General features: G+C 41.7%; 1 protein-coding gene and 1 long non-coding RNA gene across 2 annotated transcripts in view; both read left to right on the top strand.

The window, feature by feature from the left end:
* Positions 1–19,737, top strand: part of LOC118158714 (CUGBP Elav-like family member 4) — a 926,766-nt gene that overhangs the window by 858,961 nt on the left and 48,068 nt on the right. Inside the window, exon 11 of the mRNA XM_035313400.1 lies at positions 3,174–3,257. Within this exon, the coding sequence (XP_035169291.1) occupies positions 3,174–3,257 (84 nt within the window). The remainder of the gene's footprint in view (positions 1–3,173; positions 3,258–19,737) is intronic.
* Positions 3,843–19,737, top strand: part of LOC118158715 — a 21,662-nt gene continuing 5,767 nt past the window's right edge. Inside the window, exons 1-2 of the long non-coding RNA XR_004746880.1 lie at positions 3,843–3,854; positions 11,862–11,865. This is a non-coding gene — a long non-coding RNA (uncharacterized LOC118158715). The remainder of the gene's footprint in view (positions 3,855–11,861; positions 11,866–19,737) is intronic.

The following is a 19,737-nucleotide window of genomic DNA, read 5'->3' as shown; positions in this document are numbered from 1 at the left end:
ATTCTGAGCTGAACAACTCTTGCATACAGTTTCTCAAAAATATACATATATGTAAAAAGCAGTGGCCATACACATAACTGTGGTCTACCATGGACTGCCTAGATTAGCTTGACTAGGAATAAAGGAAAAACAAAATAGAAGGGCTGAGAGAGAGCTTGTTTTGTAAATTCTTTACCAAGGAGTCTAACTGTGATAGGTAATTTATGGATGGATGGGGCCTCAACGCATGTAGCCGGTTTTCGGGAGGAGGACAGATGTTTTCCTAACGAGAGCCCACCCCTCCCCTCTTCTTCCTTTTTCCACCTTTTATTGCTGAGTGTGACATCATATGGTATGGAATATCCCTTTGGTTGGTTTAGGTCAGCTGCCCTGGTGATGTTTCTTTCTCACTTTTTTTTTGCCCACCCCCTAGGAGGGTTAGAGAAAGTCCTGATGCTGTGCCAGCACTTCTCAACAGCAGACACAACACTGGTGTGATACCACTGCTGTTCTAGCTACAAGTGCAGAGCACAGCACTGTATGGGCTGCTGCAGGGAAAGTTAACATCCCAGCCAGACCCAGTACAGAGCCCAACCTGTAAGCCTGGTGTGGAAGAAATTGCATGCCTTCTGATCTGCCTTATGCCTTAGTAGGTGTTTCTCTGCACATGCAGGCAGAATCCCTACTCATGCACAACATGTCCAAGACCCCAGGAAATACAGCTGGCATTTTTGAAAGAATTTGCCAGTTTTACAGAGCAAACTGCTGGCTCTGGTGATGTCAGTGGGAATTTTGCCACTAATTGCAGCAAAACCAAGATTTTACTCATTCTATAATAATGTGGATGTCAAATCCCACAGCAGAAGTGCTCTAGGGCATGTTCAAATGAAGAAATGAAATTCTCCCTGCTATTCTGGACCATGGTCTTCTGGGCAGAATTTCCTCAACCCTAACAGACACCTAAGGGGGTCGGTGTTTATTTAATGCTTTCAGACTGTTTCATATCTATTTTATTATGCCAATAATTGCACATTGCATCTAACTGGACTGCAGCAAGGACTGGGGAAGGGATAGTTGCTTAGTTGGGAGACTGAGGAAGAGGCAGACAGGAGGTGAAGGGAAGAATGAAAAGCTTGTCAGGGGAACCTGACTGTGGGCCACTGAGGTTCAAAAGTAATTTAGTTAAGCAGATGACCGAGTGCCTAATTAGTTAATTATCCCACCATCCCACTATCCCCTCCATTTGGAAGAAGCCCTGTCACCATCCTCATGACCTCCAGGAAATGCACAAGATGCAAAGGATCAGCTGTTCCTTTGTGACAATCCTTTTAACAAATTAGTGGGGAAAATTGTGTTTAGCAGATATTCATTAGGGCTTCATTTTCCATTAATCCAAAAGGAAATGTGGAGAGCCTGTGACTTCAATCACGCTGAGGCCCAGGAATTTTAATGAGCTTTAAATGGGCATCTGTCAGAATCCTGATTTCACCGTACTTCTCCTGCCAGCTGGGAGGATGAGTAATGGCTAATAAAAGGTGGGAGCATCTAGGTGAACTCCTCTCCCTAACAGGAAAGGCAAAGTTGTAATTTGCTGTGTTATGACACCATAATTATGCCCTGATGAAGAAAAGGAGCGTATTAAGAAACCCTTTACTTCCCCACACTGTGCCCCAGCCATAAATGGGGGAAAGCTGGCTCAGTCAGGTCACAGGGTTGTAGGTACAGAGACTGGGTGGGAGGAGTATTACCAGGTATTCCCTCCACCCTTCCTATTTCTCTCTGTCCTCTTACTGTCACAACAAGGAACATGTACTAATTCCCCTTCATCTCGACCCCCCTGAGCAAACCAGAGCTGGAGTTACCTTTGGAGGTCAGTGCAAAGCTGGGCAGCAGCTGGAAGTACCCTTGGAAATAATCCCAAGAAAAAAAACAATCCCAGCCTCCTGAAATTATACAGGTTTCTGCTGGTGGACACTGCAAGTGGTTTAAATGTTTAAATGTGTGGGGTTTTTTTTGTTTGTTTGTTTTCCAACAAAACCACTTCGACACAAATGTTCCCTCTGGATTTTTACTCAATGTATTTATACTATATATTTAAAAATAAAAGTCGCATTGATAAGCTTCGTTCTAAGCCAGAGGCAGATTCTCCCTCTTCTACCCCAAAACTCAATTCCAACAGAACATGTTCTGAGTCTGAACTTTAACAAAACTGCATATTCCAATGAAAGACTCCTCTCTGGATATTTTTCCAAGCACCCTCTGAAGTCTGTAACCCTTTGAAGTTTGTTACAGCACTGAGGGAAAAAAAAAAAAAAAAAAAAAAAAAAAAAGGCAATTTCTGTCCTGATGTCTAGTATTTTGGATTTGAATCCATCTATCATCTCTTTTGAAGAACCCTGTAGAACTGGGGGATGTGACCAAACTGCCCAGATTTGGGGGAGTCTTTGGGCTGAGTCAAGCTGGGGAGGCTGAATGTAAAATTCTAAAAACAAAATAAGCCTGGGGGTTTCTACATCTCTTTCTACTTGTTATCACAGTCCTCCCACAGACATGAGAAAGATAATGAAACTTCTGTGTGCAGACACTGAGAAGAGGCAAGGGTTAGTGGTGGTCACCCAATACTCTACAGATTAAATGACATTATGGGGAGCAAAGGAAAACTATGATCTGCATCTTTCATTCTTTTTGCTCTTATTCCTCCATTCTCTCTTTCCATGGCCACATGTGCTCTTGCATTCCTCTGTCTCTAGGTTTTATCTTGGTGTTTATCCTGGGAAGGTTAGCATAGCCTCTGGGTAGCTTTCTGAACTCCCGGTCTTCTGCTTTCTTTGTTCCTCTGAAAGTGTTTTGAAGACCAATATAGAAGAATAGGGAAGGGTCATTAGGACAGATGCCACATTGCTAGGCATACAGTTTTCCAAAGAGGATAAAATGGTAAAAATAAACAGATGAGCCAAGAAAACCTGTGAAAACACATCCCACAGCCACTCTTTTCCAGCTGAGGAAAGTCAGACATGCAGAGGAACAAAGGGAGCCCTTTCTCCAAGACCCATTAATGTAGTCTGGGCTCTACAGACTGCTTCCTTGCAGTGACCCTTCAGCTGTCAGAGAGAGGGGACACCAAAGTAAATCTCCACCATGTGCTTCTCATATCCTATTAATTTCCATTCGTGGCTCTTTTTTTCTCTTGACAGGACCAGAGGGCTGTAACCTGTTTATCTACCATCTGCCCCAGGAGTTTGGGGATGCTGAGCTGATGCAGATGTTCCTGCCTTTCGGTAATGTCATCTCCTCGAAAGTGTTTGTGGATCGGGCGACAAACCAAAGTAAATGCTTTGGTGGGTAAAGATAACAAAACAATTAGATTCATCCAGGAAAGGGCTTTCTCTGAATACTTCACCTTTCAAACTGCTTTCTTTCTGCTTAAGCTTTATGATTTCTCTTGATTTACTCCTGTCGATACTTTCCCCCTTCCCTCTTTCTCTCCTAATTGTATCATGCTCAGAATTGTATGCTCTGCTTAGAAGTGAAGGTTTGGCATCTCACTGGCAGCTGGGTGCTGCAGCTGCTGCTGGTGGGGTGGAAAACATCCCCCCTTGGAAGGGGAGGTGGGGAGGGTGCAGAAAAGACTAAAGCACCTGGAGCAAACTGGAGGGGGCCAGGGAGTAGGTGAAGTGCTGATGGAGTCAGCAGTGGGAATTTCTGTACCCAAGGGAAAGGAAAAACAGGTTGTGGAGTTGAAGGGAGGACAGAGTTTGAGGGACAGCTCTCTAGTGGGTATGATGCATTAAACTGCAAAGGGCCAAGGGCTGAACACCATCAGCTGAAAGCCTGGTCTTCTGCAGGGATGGCTGCTCAGCAGACTGCAGGCAGCTGTGCTCTGAGCCTGCCAGACCTGAGACAGCACCACGGCATGTACAAATAGCTCCAGCTAACCCTGTGCCTCAGCCAACAAGCCATGCTAAGAGGCTGGGTCTGAAAGCAACGCTGTGCTCACACAGCTCCAGGCCCAACTCCACCAGCTGGAGCATGAGCAAAAAGCTTCAGCTGTGTGTGGGCCACCAGGCAGGGACACCCCAAGGTGCACCCACAAAGGGAGGGCTCAGCCTGCCAACAGCAGTGTGCTGATGTGTGTGTGATGTCTCAGTGGGATCCCACTGTTTGCAAAGGTGCTGCTGTGAAAGGTCCCTTCTGGCAGCCCCATAAAGGTCCCATCCCACTTGGTGGATGGGGGATCTCCTCTCACCTGCCGCTGGAATGTGCAGTTTCTGGTTCTCCACCACCCAGTGCTCTTTGCAAACTTTCTCAGAGAATTGCAACGGGACAAACTATTGCTTTTTTTTTTTCCTGTTACTTGCATCTGGACTCTGTCTCTCAGGCAAACTTCCAGAGTTAAGACTTGTTGGAATTTCATTTGATTTTAAAGTCACTCTCAGTCTCCACACTATGCTTCCCTCCCATGTTGCCTTCCCCATTCCCTTCCTGGACAGCCCACCTCCCAAAACTCTTACCTCATTCCTTGCTAGCTATGGTGCATGACAGACAGTACTTCCAAGATATCTGTGCCCCTTTTCTGTGCACAGTTTCTCCTGCCCATCCACAGAGAGTCTGAACAGGCTGCTTTTTGACTGAAAAAAGCCTTGCTCCCTAGTGTGAGGGGACACAGCAATCCCTTCACCAGTAGTCATGGGATTGCTGCACTCTTGAGCATTAGAGAACAAAAGAGTTTGTTAAGAAGAACTTGGGAAGTTCAAATGATAAATTTAGAGCTTTAACCATATAAAAGCTCATAACAAAATAAGCAGACCAGCAAAGCTCTAGGTGACACTGAACACTAATGCTCCAAGGATACCAGCAAGTTGACCTTTGGCAGTGAAATTGCTATTCCTATCATAAATAATATTTAGGGGAGTACTGAGCCTGTCTCCCCTTATACAGGCAAGGGGGAAGGGCAAAGGTAAATGGAGAAGAAATGAGGTGGGAGCCAAGTCCAGTAAGGAAGAGTATCTTCTGGACAGAGATTCACCTCATATCCTCCTGTCTCAAAGGTTCTTTGGCTATACAGCTTAATGAGGGTAATAACACATACCTAGCTTGTGGGGCAGGGTTATGGGGCTGGCTTTGTTGCTGTTTCCAAGGTACTGTGAGGTTGTGGCTGATATCTGAGCAGGGACTGAGGGATCTTAGCAGAATTTTTTCTTATTGTGAGCCTTACTGGAAGAACCTAAACCACAGCTTGTTTGATGCAGGAACCTCCAACACCAATGGTAGGCTATTCCAGCCTGAAAGCAGGAAGGTGCACTTTGGATGTGTAAACTCAGGCAAGCAAAAGCAGGAATTAGAGAATGCTGATGGATTTTAGTCACCTTATATTAGCTTCTGAGACACCAATATCTGGTCAGTTTTGGGTTCCAGGCATCAAGCCCCAGTTTTCTCTGACTTTAGCTAAGTTTCCCATAGAGATGAGTGCCTGATGTGACTGTTGGTTTCAGACACTTACACTGCCATGTACACCTCCTCCACAAGGACAGAAATAGCAGACATATAGGTAGCTAATTATCACGAGTATGTCACACTGCTCTTCAAAACCTCCCACCCCACTGACCGTCAACTTTAGAACAATGTAAAAATGTGGACATTATTACAGATAATCAGGCCTTTCATTTGTTGTGCTAAGTCCACTGAAGTTGGCACTGATTATAATTCTTTGTTCAGAAACTCAGCTTTTTTTAAAAAGGAAATATTACTTTTTCCTAAAGGAAAATAAGGACTTTTGTTTACTTTGAAAGTAAGAAAACTCTTTCCTTTTCTGCTTAAGCATTTCCCCAAACTCATCATATAAAAGCATAGCTTTTGCATTCTGTTTCACTTTTTTATAACCAGCCAGAGCTCTCCAACTGGTAGCGTGGGGGGACAATTCTAACTGGCCACAGAAAGATATTCCACCATTATATGACCTTTTAAAGTGTATCTGCTATGCAGATCCCAAGTAAATTGCTATAACAGAGTCTAGCCTGAGGTTGTCGAGAAATTGTCATGAAGTCCTTCTTTAGACAAACTCAAAAAATGTCACCATGTTTTTCTACCATGGGAAGAGAAAATACTTCATTTGCTGCTCTTTTCTCACTATTGAACTACCAGTAAGTAGCCAGCCCAAAGTGCGTCAGTAGAGCAGCATTTCAAAAAAAAAAAAAAAAAAAAAAAAGACTTTTATTCCTTTGTGTTCAGTTCTGAACCTCCCCTGTGCTTCCAGCACAAAGATGGATGCATTATCTCCTTTAGCCACTGCTGGCAGGATTATGTAGTGGCAACTATGGGAGAAAACAAGACCAGCCACAAGCCTTTCTCCTGGTTTCCTGGGGTCCACCATCCTGCTGAGACCCATTAGCACCTGTGTGTGTTGAAGAAACCACACTGCAGTTATGAAGCCTTGGACTTTCTCAGTTCAGAGGCTGCCTCCTGGCTTGACAATGAGCAGTGCAGAACGGTGACTACAGCAAACACCAGTCTTGTGAAAAAAAATGTGAAAGTGGTCAAAATATGGCTGTTGTTTACCATAGCAGGTCTGCTTGCTTCAGTGTGTAAGACTGCCTGAGACACAACCCTGACCTCACTGAAAAACAGTCATTGAAGTTGGGAGGCATCTTTGTCTGGGACTTTCCTCTTGCTACATTCATCCAGTCTAGACCCAAATCCTCCCCTTTTTACTACAATTTTTCAGGCCCCTGGCTTTTATTTCCCCCCCTATCCTGATGCAGCTGAAATATGTCCCACTACAGACCACACTTCTTTCTCCCTCGCACTCATCACCATCCTGTCTATCCCCATGGCCTGAGCCTCCATCACACCGACCACATCAGCATCTCCTTGGGATTCTCCTCTGGTACTGCCCTTTCCACTCTCTTGGATTCAGAGTTATTAATTTTACTTTCACAGTCTTTCACCATTCTGTCTGTCTTTCTCCTCTCCCACCAGCTCTTCACAGCTCTTCAGTGCCCAATCTGTAGCCTCTTCCCATCCGCTTCTTTTATACTTAGCACGTTTCTCCTCATTGGGCCTTGCTGTCCTTTCCCAGTGAAATGGCAGGGACACCGCAGGAGTTGTCTCACTTGAGGAAAAATTACACTTAATAAGGTTTTCCTTGAAGACAGCAACTCCCATTCTCATAGCAGATTGATCTGGGATGTCTTGCACAGAGGCACAATGTGTCACGGCCTAACCATCAGCTTCTGCAGGACCCTGAGTCTATCTATATTTTGTCTCTGTGCAAGGCATGCACTTCCCACTGCATGTGAGTAAGCTCATGTGTACATATACTGAATGTCAGAGGACATACGATATATCTGTATGCTGATCACAATGGTTCTATTGAAAATTTCCCTCTCAGATATGCAGATAAGTTTATTGTGACCAATTTGTGTACAAGGCAAAAAGAAAACTCGATTAAAACAATGCTATTAAAGCTGCTAAGGCAAGTAGTCAATGTGAGAAGAGCTGCTCTTCGTGCTGCCCACACAAGGTTAATTCTCCCTCTGTAGGGTAGGGTGATGCTACTATACAGTTGTAATTTCAGCAGCACTAAGTGTTGTCACACAGAACAAACTTTAAGAAGGCATTTGAAGACATTAAACTAGTGAAATGCAAAGACAACCATGTTCTAAGAAAATGTTTAAACAGAGAAGAGAAAGAAAAGTATAGGTTTGGGCAATATTAATTAGGAAGACATGACAGAAATTAGAAAAATGAGGACGCGGATGGAACAGCAGAGGCCAAATGATTACCCTGAGGTGTCAGATAAGATGTAGATAAATTAAAGCAAGAGGAAATGCTGTACTGGTTGTCCTGGTTTCAGTTAGGACAGAGTTATTTTTCCTCCTAGTAGCTGGTAGGGTGCTATGTTTTGGATTAGGATGAGAAGAGTGCTGATAACATGCTGATGTTTTAATTGTTGCAGAGCAATGCTTACACTAAGCCAAGGACTTTTCAGCTTCTCGCTCTGTCCTGCCAGCGGGCAGGCTGGGGGTGGAGCAAGAGCTGGGAGGGGACAGACCCAAGACAGCTGACCCAAACTGGCCAAAGGGGTAGTCCATACCATTTGACGTCATGCTGAACAATATATAGGGGTGGCTAGCCGGGTGGGGGGCTGGCTGCTTGGGGTTGGGCTGGGCATCGGTCAGCGGGTGGTGAGCAATTGCATTATGCATCACTTGTTTTGTACATACTGATATTATTATTATTATTTTCTATCTTAATAAACTGTCTTTATCTCAACCCACAGGCTTCACTTTCCTGTTTCTCTCCCCCATCCCAGAGAGGAAGGGGGGAGGGTGAGCGAACGGCTTTGTGGTGTTTAGCTGCCGGCTGGGTTAAACCACTTGGAAATTCATTCCTCCAGCCTCCTCTTTCCAAGAGCAGCAAGCACCTGGATGTGCCAGCTCTGCATGATACCGAGCAGTGGGCACTGCAAGGGCAGCTCTGCACCACGTAGAGTCCACCCAAATGTTGCTGATGCCCCCCCCCCATTTGGGAAAACAACTAATCTTCTTTGAAGATGCCAAAAGAGAGAAGAAAATGCCACTTGATGAGGGTCACAGTAGTTAATTACCCTCGCCGTGAAATATTTCTGTTCCCTACTCAACTTTTTCTGGCTCCTATCTTGTGAGCCCAGGGACCGAGATTAAAGGTAAGAAAAGCGGTAAGGAAAGAGGACTGGACACAGGAGGGGATGAAGCTCAGGAGAAGGGCTGAGACACAGGTAGAGCTTGTGCTGTGTTATTAAAAACACATTGTGGCAGTTCAAGATGGCAGCGTGGTGGCAGAAAGGTAGGGTGGGAGTTGCAAGGCAGCAGGCAGGTCATGACAGTCTGCAGAGTTTCAGCTTGGAAGCTGAAACAGAAAGAGCAGAAACATCGAGAGACTGGGGCATCGACAAAGCTACACAGGGCCCCAGGACCAGGGGCACTGCATATCAGGTCTAAAATGCATTGGCAGCACTCCATAAGACATAAGAGTGGAACAACAGACCCTGAGGTACATCAGAAGATGTACCTGAAGTGCTGAAGAGCTCAGCATCTGCTCACAGTGTGCCTCCAACAAATTCTGAAAAAGCTGGCAGTTTCTCATTTAATTAAAAAAAAAAAAAAAAAAAAAAAAGTCTCTCCTTAAATTCATCCAAGGAAATGAGCATGTCCAGGAGTAAGGTGATGTACTCGTAAGAAATTCCAGCCCCATGTTCCCGTCCCATCTGGGTGATGATGTGTTAACCAATCTGTGTGCTTCTGTTTCCCCCTCTTGTAGCAGGACACTGATTCCTTTGCATGGGGATTTGAGATATGTGCATGAGGAGAGTTATTTATTAGCTCAAAGGTTTTTTTGTTTTGAGGTTTGTTTGGTGTTTGTTTGTTTTATTTTTCCCTCTGTTTCTTCCTTTTTCTCACCAGATAAAGGAATTATTAGAAAGCACTTGGGACAGAGATGGAGCTCTGCTTGCTAGTATTACCAGCTCTATGATTAAATTCAATTCTTTTCCTTTTTACCTTTAACCTGATTTCAAACTTCCTAAGAAAAATCTCAGCCCCAGACTTTCTCTCTGTAGACCACAGAATTAGACTATATGTCCTTTGTTTTGCATGATCTATGGCAATTAATTTTGTTTCAGTTCCCTGGACAATATGATATTGCCATAGCCATATAGCTATGGGTTTCAGGCCAAAGCTCAGAGTGTAATGAAGGAAACCACTAATTTTAGCACCTGAGTTGAGACAATATGGGAACAATCTTCCAGGTGTATTAAAATACAGAAATACAGAAGTTTATATTTGCTAGCTCCAAATATTATAATTATTATAATCCAAAGCAGCCAGGCTCTAAGACTTCAGATCCACAGAGTGAGGAAGGGACAGTTCTCCAGCTGATAAGGAAAGAGTTGTGTGAGTAAGAAAGTTCATCAAACTTACTGCACAGCACCTCCAGCCACTGCAGTTGGTTGGGGGAGGCTTTAGGGGGAGGAGGAGGAGCAGGAGAAGTATTAGGGCTGTGAGCCACTATTCATTTACAAACTATAATTAATTTGATATTTAGATTAATTTCTGATGCACTCTCAAAGGTGCACTGAAAGCATTTTTCCTTTATTATAATGTTCATTGCTTACTGGGGAGATAAATCTGTCAGTTATGCACTGACTTACCAAAACTTTCAGACCAAGCAAGCATGTATGCATAAGGAACAGCTGTTTGCAGCTCTCCAGTTAAAGGGATAGCTCTGTCTTTTCCCAATAACTCATATTAAAGAAAATCTATATATTGTACACAGGGACTTCTGCTTTCTTTTGTAGTTTAACAATTTATTAGACAAGAATATGTTGGCAGAATCTATGTTCTATTTATCTGTCTGTCCTTGTGTCTATCACTATTCTATCCATCTCTGCACCCAAGTGATAGATGTAGTCCATCCAGAATATGTCTAGAAGTTATGTATATGTTTGTACGTACCTACTCACATACACAATCATTTAAAACATTTTCACTCATGGTGTGATTAGATGGAGGAACTCATTACTGCAGGGTCTTTGTGGCTACTCATTTAATGAACTTCAAAGGAGGAATGGCCATTTATGTGACTAATGGAAATGACCAATGTTAAGAGTTAATGCCAGAAGAAAGAAAAGAAAATTTAAAAAAAGTTTTGAAAGAGGTTATAAACTTAATGCTCTGGGCTTCAAATTGATCCTTCAGCTTTGGGAACTAGGAAAAGAACCTGAAGGGTTTTTCACATGTGCCTGCACAGCATGCTATTTACTGCCACTTACTCTAAAAATACTTTGATTTTTGATAGAGTAGATGAACCCTAATTAGATACAGCTGGCCCTCCCTATGCTCCAAGGATATTGTAGTTTTAAATGCAAACACCCCCATGTGTAGAAATACCAGAGGAGAGTCTCTAGTGCTACTTTCATTCGGTCCAGAAGTTTCTGTTCAGAAAACAGTTAACCCTTCAACAGGCAGGCCCATTTCTGAACTCAAGGTGATTGAACTGCTGATTGAACATGGACTTACCACATCCTGCTCTTGTGAGACTGCAGACCTACAACAACATTTAGGCTTTCCATTACATCTGTTTTTATTTTGTTTTCCCAAGATCTCTCTCATTCAATGTAAATTTGAGCTGTAGAACAAGTGTTTCTCCATCCATCCATCCATCCATCCATCCATCCATCCATCCATCCATCCCCACATATTTATCTTCAACTTCTTTATATCTGTCTGTCCTTTCTCATTCGCTGCACAGGATTGTTCTTCAGCATTTTGAAGTCTGTCAGGTAGCTTGTTACAGAGCAGCTGTTCAATAGATCCTCACAGCTCTCTGCTTGGCCCCAGGCCTTCCTTCCCTCACAATATTCAAATGTTGCCATGAATATGAATTTATTATTATTTCCCCATCTGTTTTCCTAAGGCCCTTCCTAGCAGAGCATTTGAGAGGATGAGAGATTCTCATGGAACTGAGAAACAGCATTTTCACAGTGCTCATGTCATCCTCATTTCACCAAGGGGATGGTGAGACATAGAAAGATATTCAAAACTATTTATTAATCTTGAATGCCTCATCTGAGATGCCATGTGCCTGATTGGTCTGTTTGTGTGTTTTCTCAAAATGTCTAACACAATGCAGGGCATGCTATGTTTATGTTCATTTCAGATGCAGTACAGGCATGCAGCCTTTCTATACCAGCAAAATCTCAGGTCATACACTCAAAATCTCAGGTCACACACACTGACTGAGCACCAAAAAAAAAATAAAGAGGCCTCGCATATGAGCTCATGCACCATGTCATAACTATCCATATCTTTTTAACATTTGTATGCTTTTGGCTCTAATTGGGCCAGGACAGTTAACTCATGACTGGACGTCTTTGGGGCATGGCTCAGGGGTGGCAAGGTACAGGGACCGTCCCTAGACAGCAGTATAGACAAGAGCACTCCTCTTTTAGGGATAAGAGAGTTTAATCATAAGGATAGAAGCCATGATGTACCATTTGCACTCAGAGCCTGCAGATTTTATCTACTAATAAGAAAGTAGCCTAGGGATTATTAAGGGATTTTGTGATATGTTATTTACCCAGCATAATTGGGATGTCATGCAAAAAATAGGCGTCAAGTCCACTTCTCCAAGGCAGCATTTGGTTGTACAACTACATCACAAAACCATCCTTTTCCTCCCTTATTTACTGTCTGTATTCCAACACTAGCAATAATGAGTCTGATACATTGCCATCTTCTTCACCCTGTTCTGTTATTCATTCTCTACAGTAATTAAAACAAGGATACCATGAAAAAGAAAAATACAGAAACATGTGGTTAGAAGTGATGTCTTAATGCATATACAAAACAATACAAAATTAAAATTTTATACATAACATCAATTCTTGCATTTTTTAACTCTTGAGTGCTTCATTTTAGAATCTTATCATTTCTTTAGTGTATTGGTGTGTGTGATATCTTACTTTTTCAAGTAAGCAAACCAAAACCAATGTATGAGATGAGATGAACAGATAGTGTATACTGACATCACAAAGGTTGTCATCAGAAAAACGATTTTCAGATCCCCATAAAAATAGGTACCTTTCCTCACCATTCCTACTTCCAACTATTTAAAATCCCCAACCATATTCAACCTCATCCCCACTCTCCTCAGTCCTGATCTGTAATATATTACATGTGTATATGTATATTTATATGTTTTTATATATATAAATATTTCTCCAATAGTGAATATGCCTGCAGTTTCTCAAAAACAATGAAAACAGCTGAACTAGGGATGCTTAAGAGCAGTTTAAAGATGACTATAAAATTGTAGCCTAATGTTAAGTAGGTGAATTTTCTGAGTAAATGATACAATGCCTGTTGTTAGCTTGCAGCTGATTTCTGTAAATGAGTTAGTAAAAGCCAGGTGGAATAAGAAATTCTGAACAGAATCAGATGAAGCCTATGGGCAAAATGCTCTTGTGTTAAACCCCGTGAAGAGGTGTTCCTATAACATCCTTTCTACTTTCATTAGCTAAGGGATGAGTGTATAATCATTGGAAACATGAGTGTTAGGTAGAAAATAAGGCTTTATAATTATGATCAGTACTTCCATTTTGGGTTTATCCATCGTAATTTGTTAAGGTCACTGGTATTATTAATCGTAAATTATGGAAATTTTAGGGGAAACTTAAATTTTTACCCCACTTCTTCAAATTAAGTTATCTGTCCAAATTATCAAAAGCCATACTGCGTTTCTTAGATCTTATTTTTTTCTAACCAAAGGCATTTTCAGTTGGATCTGGATCAGTACTTTATCTTACATTTTAAAATGTATAACTTTCCTTTCTCTTGTTGGTACCCAGCATGGTTCAGTGCCACAACCTTCTGATCTAAATATTAAGAGATTTCCTCTTTTCTTTTTCTTCCAAATGGGTCACTGCATATGAGGAGGTTGTTTGTTTGTGTTTGTTTGTTTGTTTGTTTGCTTTTTTCATTGATTTCACTTTTACTTTTGTTAGCTGTTTTTCACACAATGGCCTCCATAAAAAGTAATGCATTGATTTGAAAAGCATGGCCAAAGGCTATTCATCATTATTTCTGCCTTCTGAACAGAAATTTCTGGACTGTACAACAAGAGAAGCTTCTAGTCCTTCTATACCTATTAGGTTGCCCCAACTTACCCATAATGAGGTATCAGATATGCAATGACATAAAGGGGAGAGATGGTTAGTTTGCTATCTAAGTAATGATCAGCAAGGAGCAAGATTCACATTCTGTACATTGCTACACAAAGAACAGATCTATTTCAGAGACTTCCCAGGACAGGAGAGAACTGATAAAAATAGTCATTAGTACAATTTGCATTGCACCTTCATGGTCTGTTTCTGTTTGGTTTTGCTGATTTTTTTTTTCTTTAATTAACCCAGGAAGGAATTTTCCTTCCCACTATGAAATACTATCAACAGGAGGGTGATTTTATGGTGACTGTCTCTTGTAGATGAAGAAGGATGACTGTTTTTTTTTCAGTAGCTGCAATGTTCATATAGCTTCTTTATCAAGAATCTGCAAATTCAGTGGGTTCCAAGAGAGAACCTGGGATAAAAGAAATGAAGATTAAGATGAGAAATGGAGTGGGACACCTCTGATGGGAGCTTCAGTAGTTACTTTCATCTTGTTTATATGGTACAACTCCAACAAAAATTATGTAAAAATAACCATCTTGATTCAGCAACACTCATGGACTCATAGAATCACAAAATTATTTGGACTGGAAGGGACCTTAAATATCATCTAGTCACAAGTCCCATGCCATGTGCAGGGACACCTTCCACAAGTACAGGCCCCATACAACCTAGTTTCGGATGCATCTTTTACTTAGCACCTACTTAGATCTCACTCATACCTTGCATAAAACCTATACTAAGCTAATTCTTTTTTTTTTTTTTTCTAGTTTTACACCAGTAGAATAACTTGTCTCCTGAAAAGTTCATCCACTTTTTCCAACTATGTACTTTCCCCATAAACCCTATATGGACACATCATGACCTCAGATATTCACAAGGAAGGCTCAGAAAGCAAGTCAAGAAGAGTTCCTTCCACCCAAGAAAGAAACAATTGCCATTCGCTTATCTGTAGGTGATTCCTTGCTGGCTAGCTTGTTCCTTATGAGGAAGATATTTATCAGCTGAGTTGGAACATGACACTACGTGTTAGTTAGATGAACTACAGTGCTTCTTGTTCACAGCGTATATGTATGTACATTGGACCAACATTTGAATCATGGGGTCTCCAAAGACTGGCTGGAGCCTGAATCCTTCACTTCTTCCATCCATTCATTGGATGACTTCAACTCCTACTTAGCAAAATGGGTAGACCCACAGTCCGCAGCATCAGACAAATAGTTGCTCATCCTTTATACAAGTTGTGTACACAGGAAAATAAGCTAATAAGAGAATTTTTTAGCATTGCCTCCATTCGTAGGATGAAAAATCAGTTGTGGTTTTCTATATCAGATTTTTGCTTCTTCTTTTCCTCTTTTTAGAAAATGTTGGTCCTGATCAGGTGTCCTGGTTGCAGATATATGCAACTCAAAACCCCAGATCAGACCATACAGTAATTTAAACTGTCCAAAATTTGGTCTAATCTTGAATTTTAATCATTTGCTTTCAATTGAGTCCTGTCAGTAATTTCTATATGAAAAAACAGATTGAAAAAGAGAAAAATAATAGAACTAAAAGTCTTTCTTGGTTAGAACCACCATATTCAGGGTCAGCATCTACAGCCCTCAAACTTCAGTGACTGCTTTTTTCAAGCAGTATCTGGGTAGCGTCCAACTGACTATACACAATAACAGGGACCACTTCTCTGTACATTCAAGCTCACACTTCCCGCACTGTATGGAAGTAGTTGCATGCATGGGAAGATGGGAAGGTGACATCAGGAAGATGCTCATGTATTTCTAGTTGCCTTCTGCAGTGGGCATTCTGACCTTTAGAGAAAGTTAATCATGCCATCTACTTTCACTCTTCATTTAATCTCCCCTTCCCATCTGTTCAGTTTCTCTCAGCTGGAAGTAAGATAAAGAACGAGTACCAGTCAGCTGTCTCAGTGGTCCACAGCCCACACTTTGGGGCCATTTATTGTAAGGCATTAGCATCAACTGTTACCTCTGTCATGACAGTTACTGCAGTCCATGCCAGATTAGTAGGCAAGAACTAATTTTCTAAATATCTGAAAAGTGAAATGAACAATAGATAGACAGACAGATAGATGTGCAGTATCAGAAGGGACTGTTCTGATCCTTTGGACTGAACTCCAAAATAACATATGCCAGATGCCTTGGCTCATGTGACAGGTTCAAACCTTCTGCTTGAGTCATAGCATCCCTTTTAGAAAATCTCTTAATCAAGACTTCATGTGATAGGTGCTCCACCCCTATTGCTGAACAAGATGTACGTACAAGATAATTAATTACCTTCACTATTTAAAAAATGCAGACTCAGTGTCTTATTTCCATTTTAAATTTGTCAAATGTCTGCTTCTGTCCAGTGGAAATTGTGAAACTATTTTTTTGTGTATTAAAAAAAAAATAAAACACAAACATTCTATTAGAAATTATTTATAGACTATGATTGGAAGACTGTTTAACCTTCTCTTCAATAAACTGTGGCAACTCTTGTTACTTTTTCAGACCTAGAATTATTCTTGAAGTTCTGCATAATTCTTAGACTTTTTTTTAAGAGAAATCACCTGAACTAAATGTAGAATTCCAATATGGACCTTTTATGAACCATATTCATAGGTAACATCTCCTCACTATTTCTAGAGGATACTCTCCAAAGACTGGCTTTATCTAGAGAATGTACCGAGCCCTATAACTATTTTAGCATAATCCTGAGAGTTTGTGTATTTGGCTTTTACCAAAATACTTATGTTCTTTTTATAAGCACTGTTTTCTATTGTAGAATTCTTCTTTTTATGAGCTATCTACCTGCTTTTTCATGTGGATACTTAATTTTACATTTTGTTGGGTTAAAATGAACACTCTCTGACTGAATCCAGCCTACACAGTGACCCAGGTCAGCCCGACTTACTTCTGTCATTATTTACCACTTTTAGTATGACTGGCAAATTTTACCAGTACTTACTTTAGATATCTTACAGGTAGTGTTAGAGAAACTGAATAGCACAGAGATTTCAGCATGCTCCTGGAGGAGCCTACTAGAAACTCCTCAATATTATGTCACAATTTACATTTTTTTGTGTGTGTGTGGTTTATCAGTTATCCAAATTTTTAGAAGTTTAATATGGGATGCTTTCATCTTCTGTAAAGAAAATCTCTGTCAAACACTCTAGAAGGGTTTAAGTAAACTTTATGAAAATTTACATTATTAACCAAACTTGCAATTTCATGAAATCAGATTCATTTGATAGATTGTATTTTCCATGAAACCATGCTGATTAGTATTAATTGTACACCACTTAGTTTTTTATCATATTATCTCATGTCAAGATTTTCATAGTTTTACTTAGGCTTATAAAAGATTAACTAAGTTTACCAGGTCATCTGGTTTACATCCTTGAAAATTAAGAATAGATTTTTTTCTGGAGCACTTTTAAGCTTTTCTAATATTCCATAAATATCTAAAATGAATATAAATGGTTCAGCAAATTTCTTAGACAATTCTTTGAATATTCTGGGGTTCCAATTATCCCACAGATTTGAAATATTTAATAGTAGTTGTTTAGCATAGTCATCAGTTAAAAACTGTTCATACATGGGTGGATGGATAGATGGATGGATTGGATAACTGGATAGATGGATCTCACTTGGAAATGATTAAGCATCAGTGGAGGTTTAAATATTCCAAAAAGTCATCCTACACTATTAGACACTGGCAAACAGCTGAAGTGCTATGCCCTTGATCTGCAGACATACTCGTTTACTGAGTATTCCAGTACCCAAAAATCACTGTACAATACAATACCTTCCAATGCACACATACATTATAGAGCTACTTACATACAGATTGTATCCTGAAATTCTTTACAGCATTAAAAAAATTGCAATACAGCAGCTAGTTGTCACACGTTGAAGCCTGTTCTCATTCCACTGCATCACTTTGTTTGTCCAATTCTATTAAAATTCATTCATCAGTATCTGCGTAGTTGTTACTGTGATACCATTAATAGGACACTGACATATAGGAATCATAGTAGTGATGACATACAGTGTTATATAATGATTAACATAATACAGTCCAACTCATGGGTTTTTTTCACCCAGTATTAAATCCCCTTGAGGTACACACCGGACCTCCCCATTCTTTTGCATTACCCACCAAGTGCATCCAGGTCCCTGAGCAAAAGCAATCCCACGAATGGGTTTGCCTTTTCCTGAGGCAGGAGTAGCCCAGACTGTCTTCCCCAGCATGTTTCTTACATGCACTACAGGAACTTTATCCCCCTCTACAGTACGTAACAGGTTTGATTGGGCAGGTCCAGCTCGGTTGGCAGATCCCCTAGTATTGACTAACCAGGTGGCCTTTGCCAAATGTGTGTCCCAATTTCTGAATGGCCCAGCACCCATTGCTTTCAGTGTAGTCTTTAACAGTCCATTGTATCGCTCAACTTTACCGGAGGCTGGTGCATGATAGGGGATGTGATACACCCACTCAATACCATGTTCTTTGGCCCAAGTATCTATAAGGTTGTTTCGGAAATGAGTCCCATTGTCTGACTCAATTCTTTCTGGGGTGCCGTGTTGCCATAGGACTTGCTTTTCAAGGCCCAGGATAGTGTTCTGGGCGGTGGCATGGGGCACAGGATATGTTTCCAGCCATCCGGTGGTTGCTTCCACCATTGTAAGTATGTGGCGCTTGCCATTGCGGGTTTGAGGGAGTGTGATGTAATCAATCTGCCAGGCCTCTCCATATTTATATTTCAGCCATCGTCCTCCATACCAAAGAGGCTTTGACCGTTTGGCTTGCTTGATTGCAGCACATGTTTCACAATCATGAATAACCAGTGCTATAGTGTCCGTGGTCAGGTCCACGCCTCGATCACAAGCCCATCTGTATGATACATCTCTACCTTGATGGCCCGAGGTGTCATGGGCCCATCGGGCTATAAATAATTCACCCTTATGTTGCCAGTCCAGGTCCACCTGAGCCACTTCAATCTTAGCAGCCTGATCCACCTGCTGGTTGTTTTGATGTTCTTCAGTAGCCCGATTCTTGGGCACATGAGCATCTGCATGGTGTACCTTTACAACCAGGTTCTCTACCCGGGCAGCAATATCTTGCCACAACACAGCAGCCCAGATGGGTTTGCCCCTGCACTGCCAGTTGTTCTGCTTCCATTGCTGTAACCACCCCCACAGGGCATTTGCTACCATCCATGAATGAGTATAGAGATAGAGAACTGGCCACTTTTCTCGTTCAGCAATATCTAAAGCCAGCTGGATGGCTTTTACTTCTGCAAATTGACTCGATTCACTTTCTCTCTCAGCAGCTTCTGCAACTCGTAGTGTAGAACTCCATACAGCAGCCTTCCATCTCCGATGCTTTCCCACAATGCGACAGGACCCGTCAGTGAACAGGGCATATCTCTTCTCATTTTCTGGTAGCTTGTTGTACAGTGGAGCTTCTTCAGCACGGACCACCTCCTCCTCTGATGACATCCCAAAGTATTTGCCTTCTGGCCAGACCATAATCACTTCCAAGATTCCCGCATGACTGGGGTTTCCTATTTGAGCCTGCTGAGTAATCAGTGCAACCCACTTGCTCCATGTAGCATCAGTTGCATGAAGTGTAGAGGGGACCCTTCCTTTGAACATCCAGCCCAGTACTGGTAGTCGGGGTGCCAGGAGGAGCTGTGCTTCAGTACCAACCACGTCCGAAGCAGATCAAACTCCTTCATATGCTGCCAATATCTCCTTTTCAGTTGGTGTGTAGTGAGCCTCGGATCCCCTCTATCCCCGACTCCAAAACCCTAGGGGTCGACCTCGAGTTTCCCCAGGCTCTTTCTGCCAGAGGCTCCAGGTGGGGCCATTCTCCCCGGCTGCGGTGTAGAGCACATTCTTTATATCTGGTCCTGTTCGGACTGGCCCAAGGGCTACTGCATGAACTATTTCCTGCTTAATTTGTTCAAACGCTTATCGTTGCTCAGGGCCCCATTCAAAATCATTGTTCTTACGGGTTACTTGGTAGAGCGGGTTTACAATCAGACTGTAATT

This window comes from Oxyura jamaicensis (genome assembly GCF_011077185.1).
Source record: "Oxyura jamaicensis isolate SHBP4307 breed ruddy duck chromosome Z unlocalized genomic scaffold, BPBGC_Ojam_1.0 oxyZ_random_OJ72400, whole genome shotgun sequence".
Classification (NCBI taxonomy): domain Eukaryota; kingdom Metazoa; phylum Chordata; class Aves; order Anseriformes; family Anatidae; genus Oxyura; species Oxyura jamaicensis.
The sequence above is the reverse complement of the archived record's forward strand: the minus strand, read 5'-3'. Positions and strand labels throughout refer to the sequence as shown.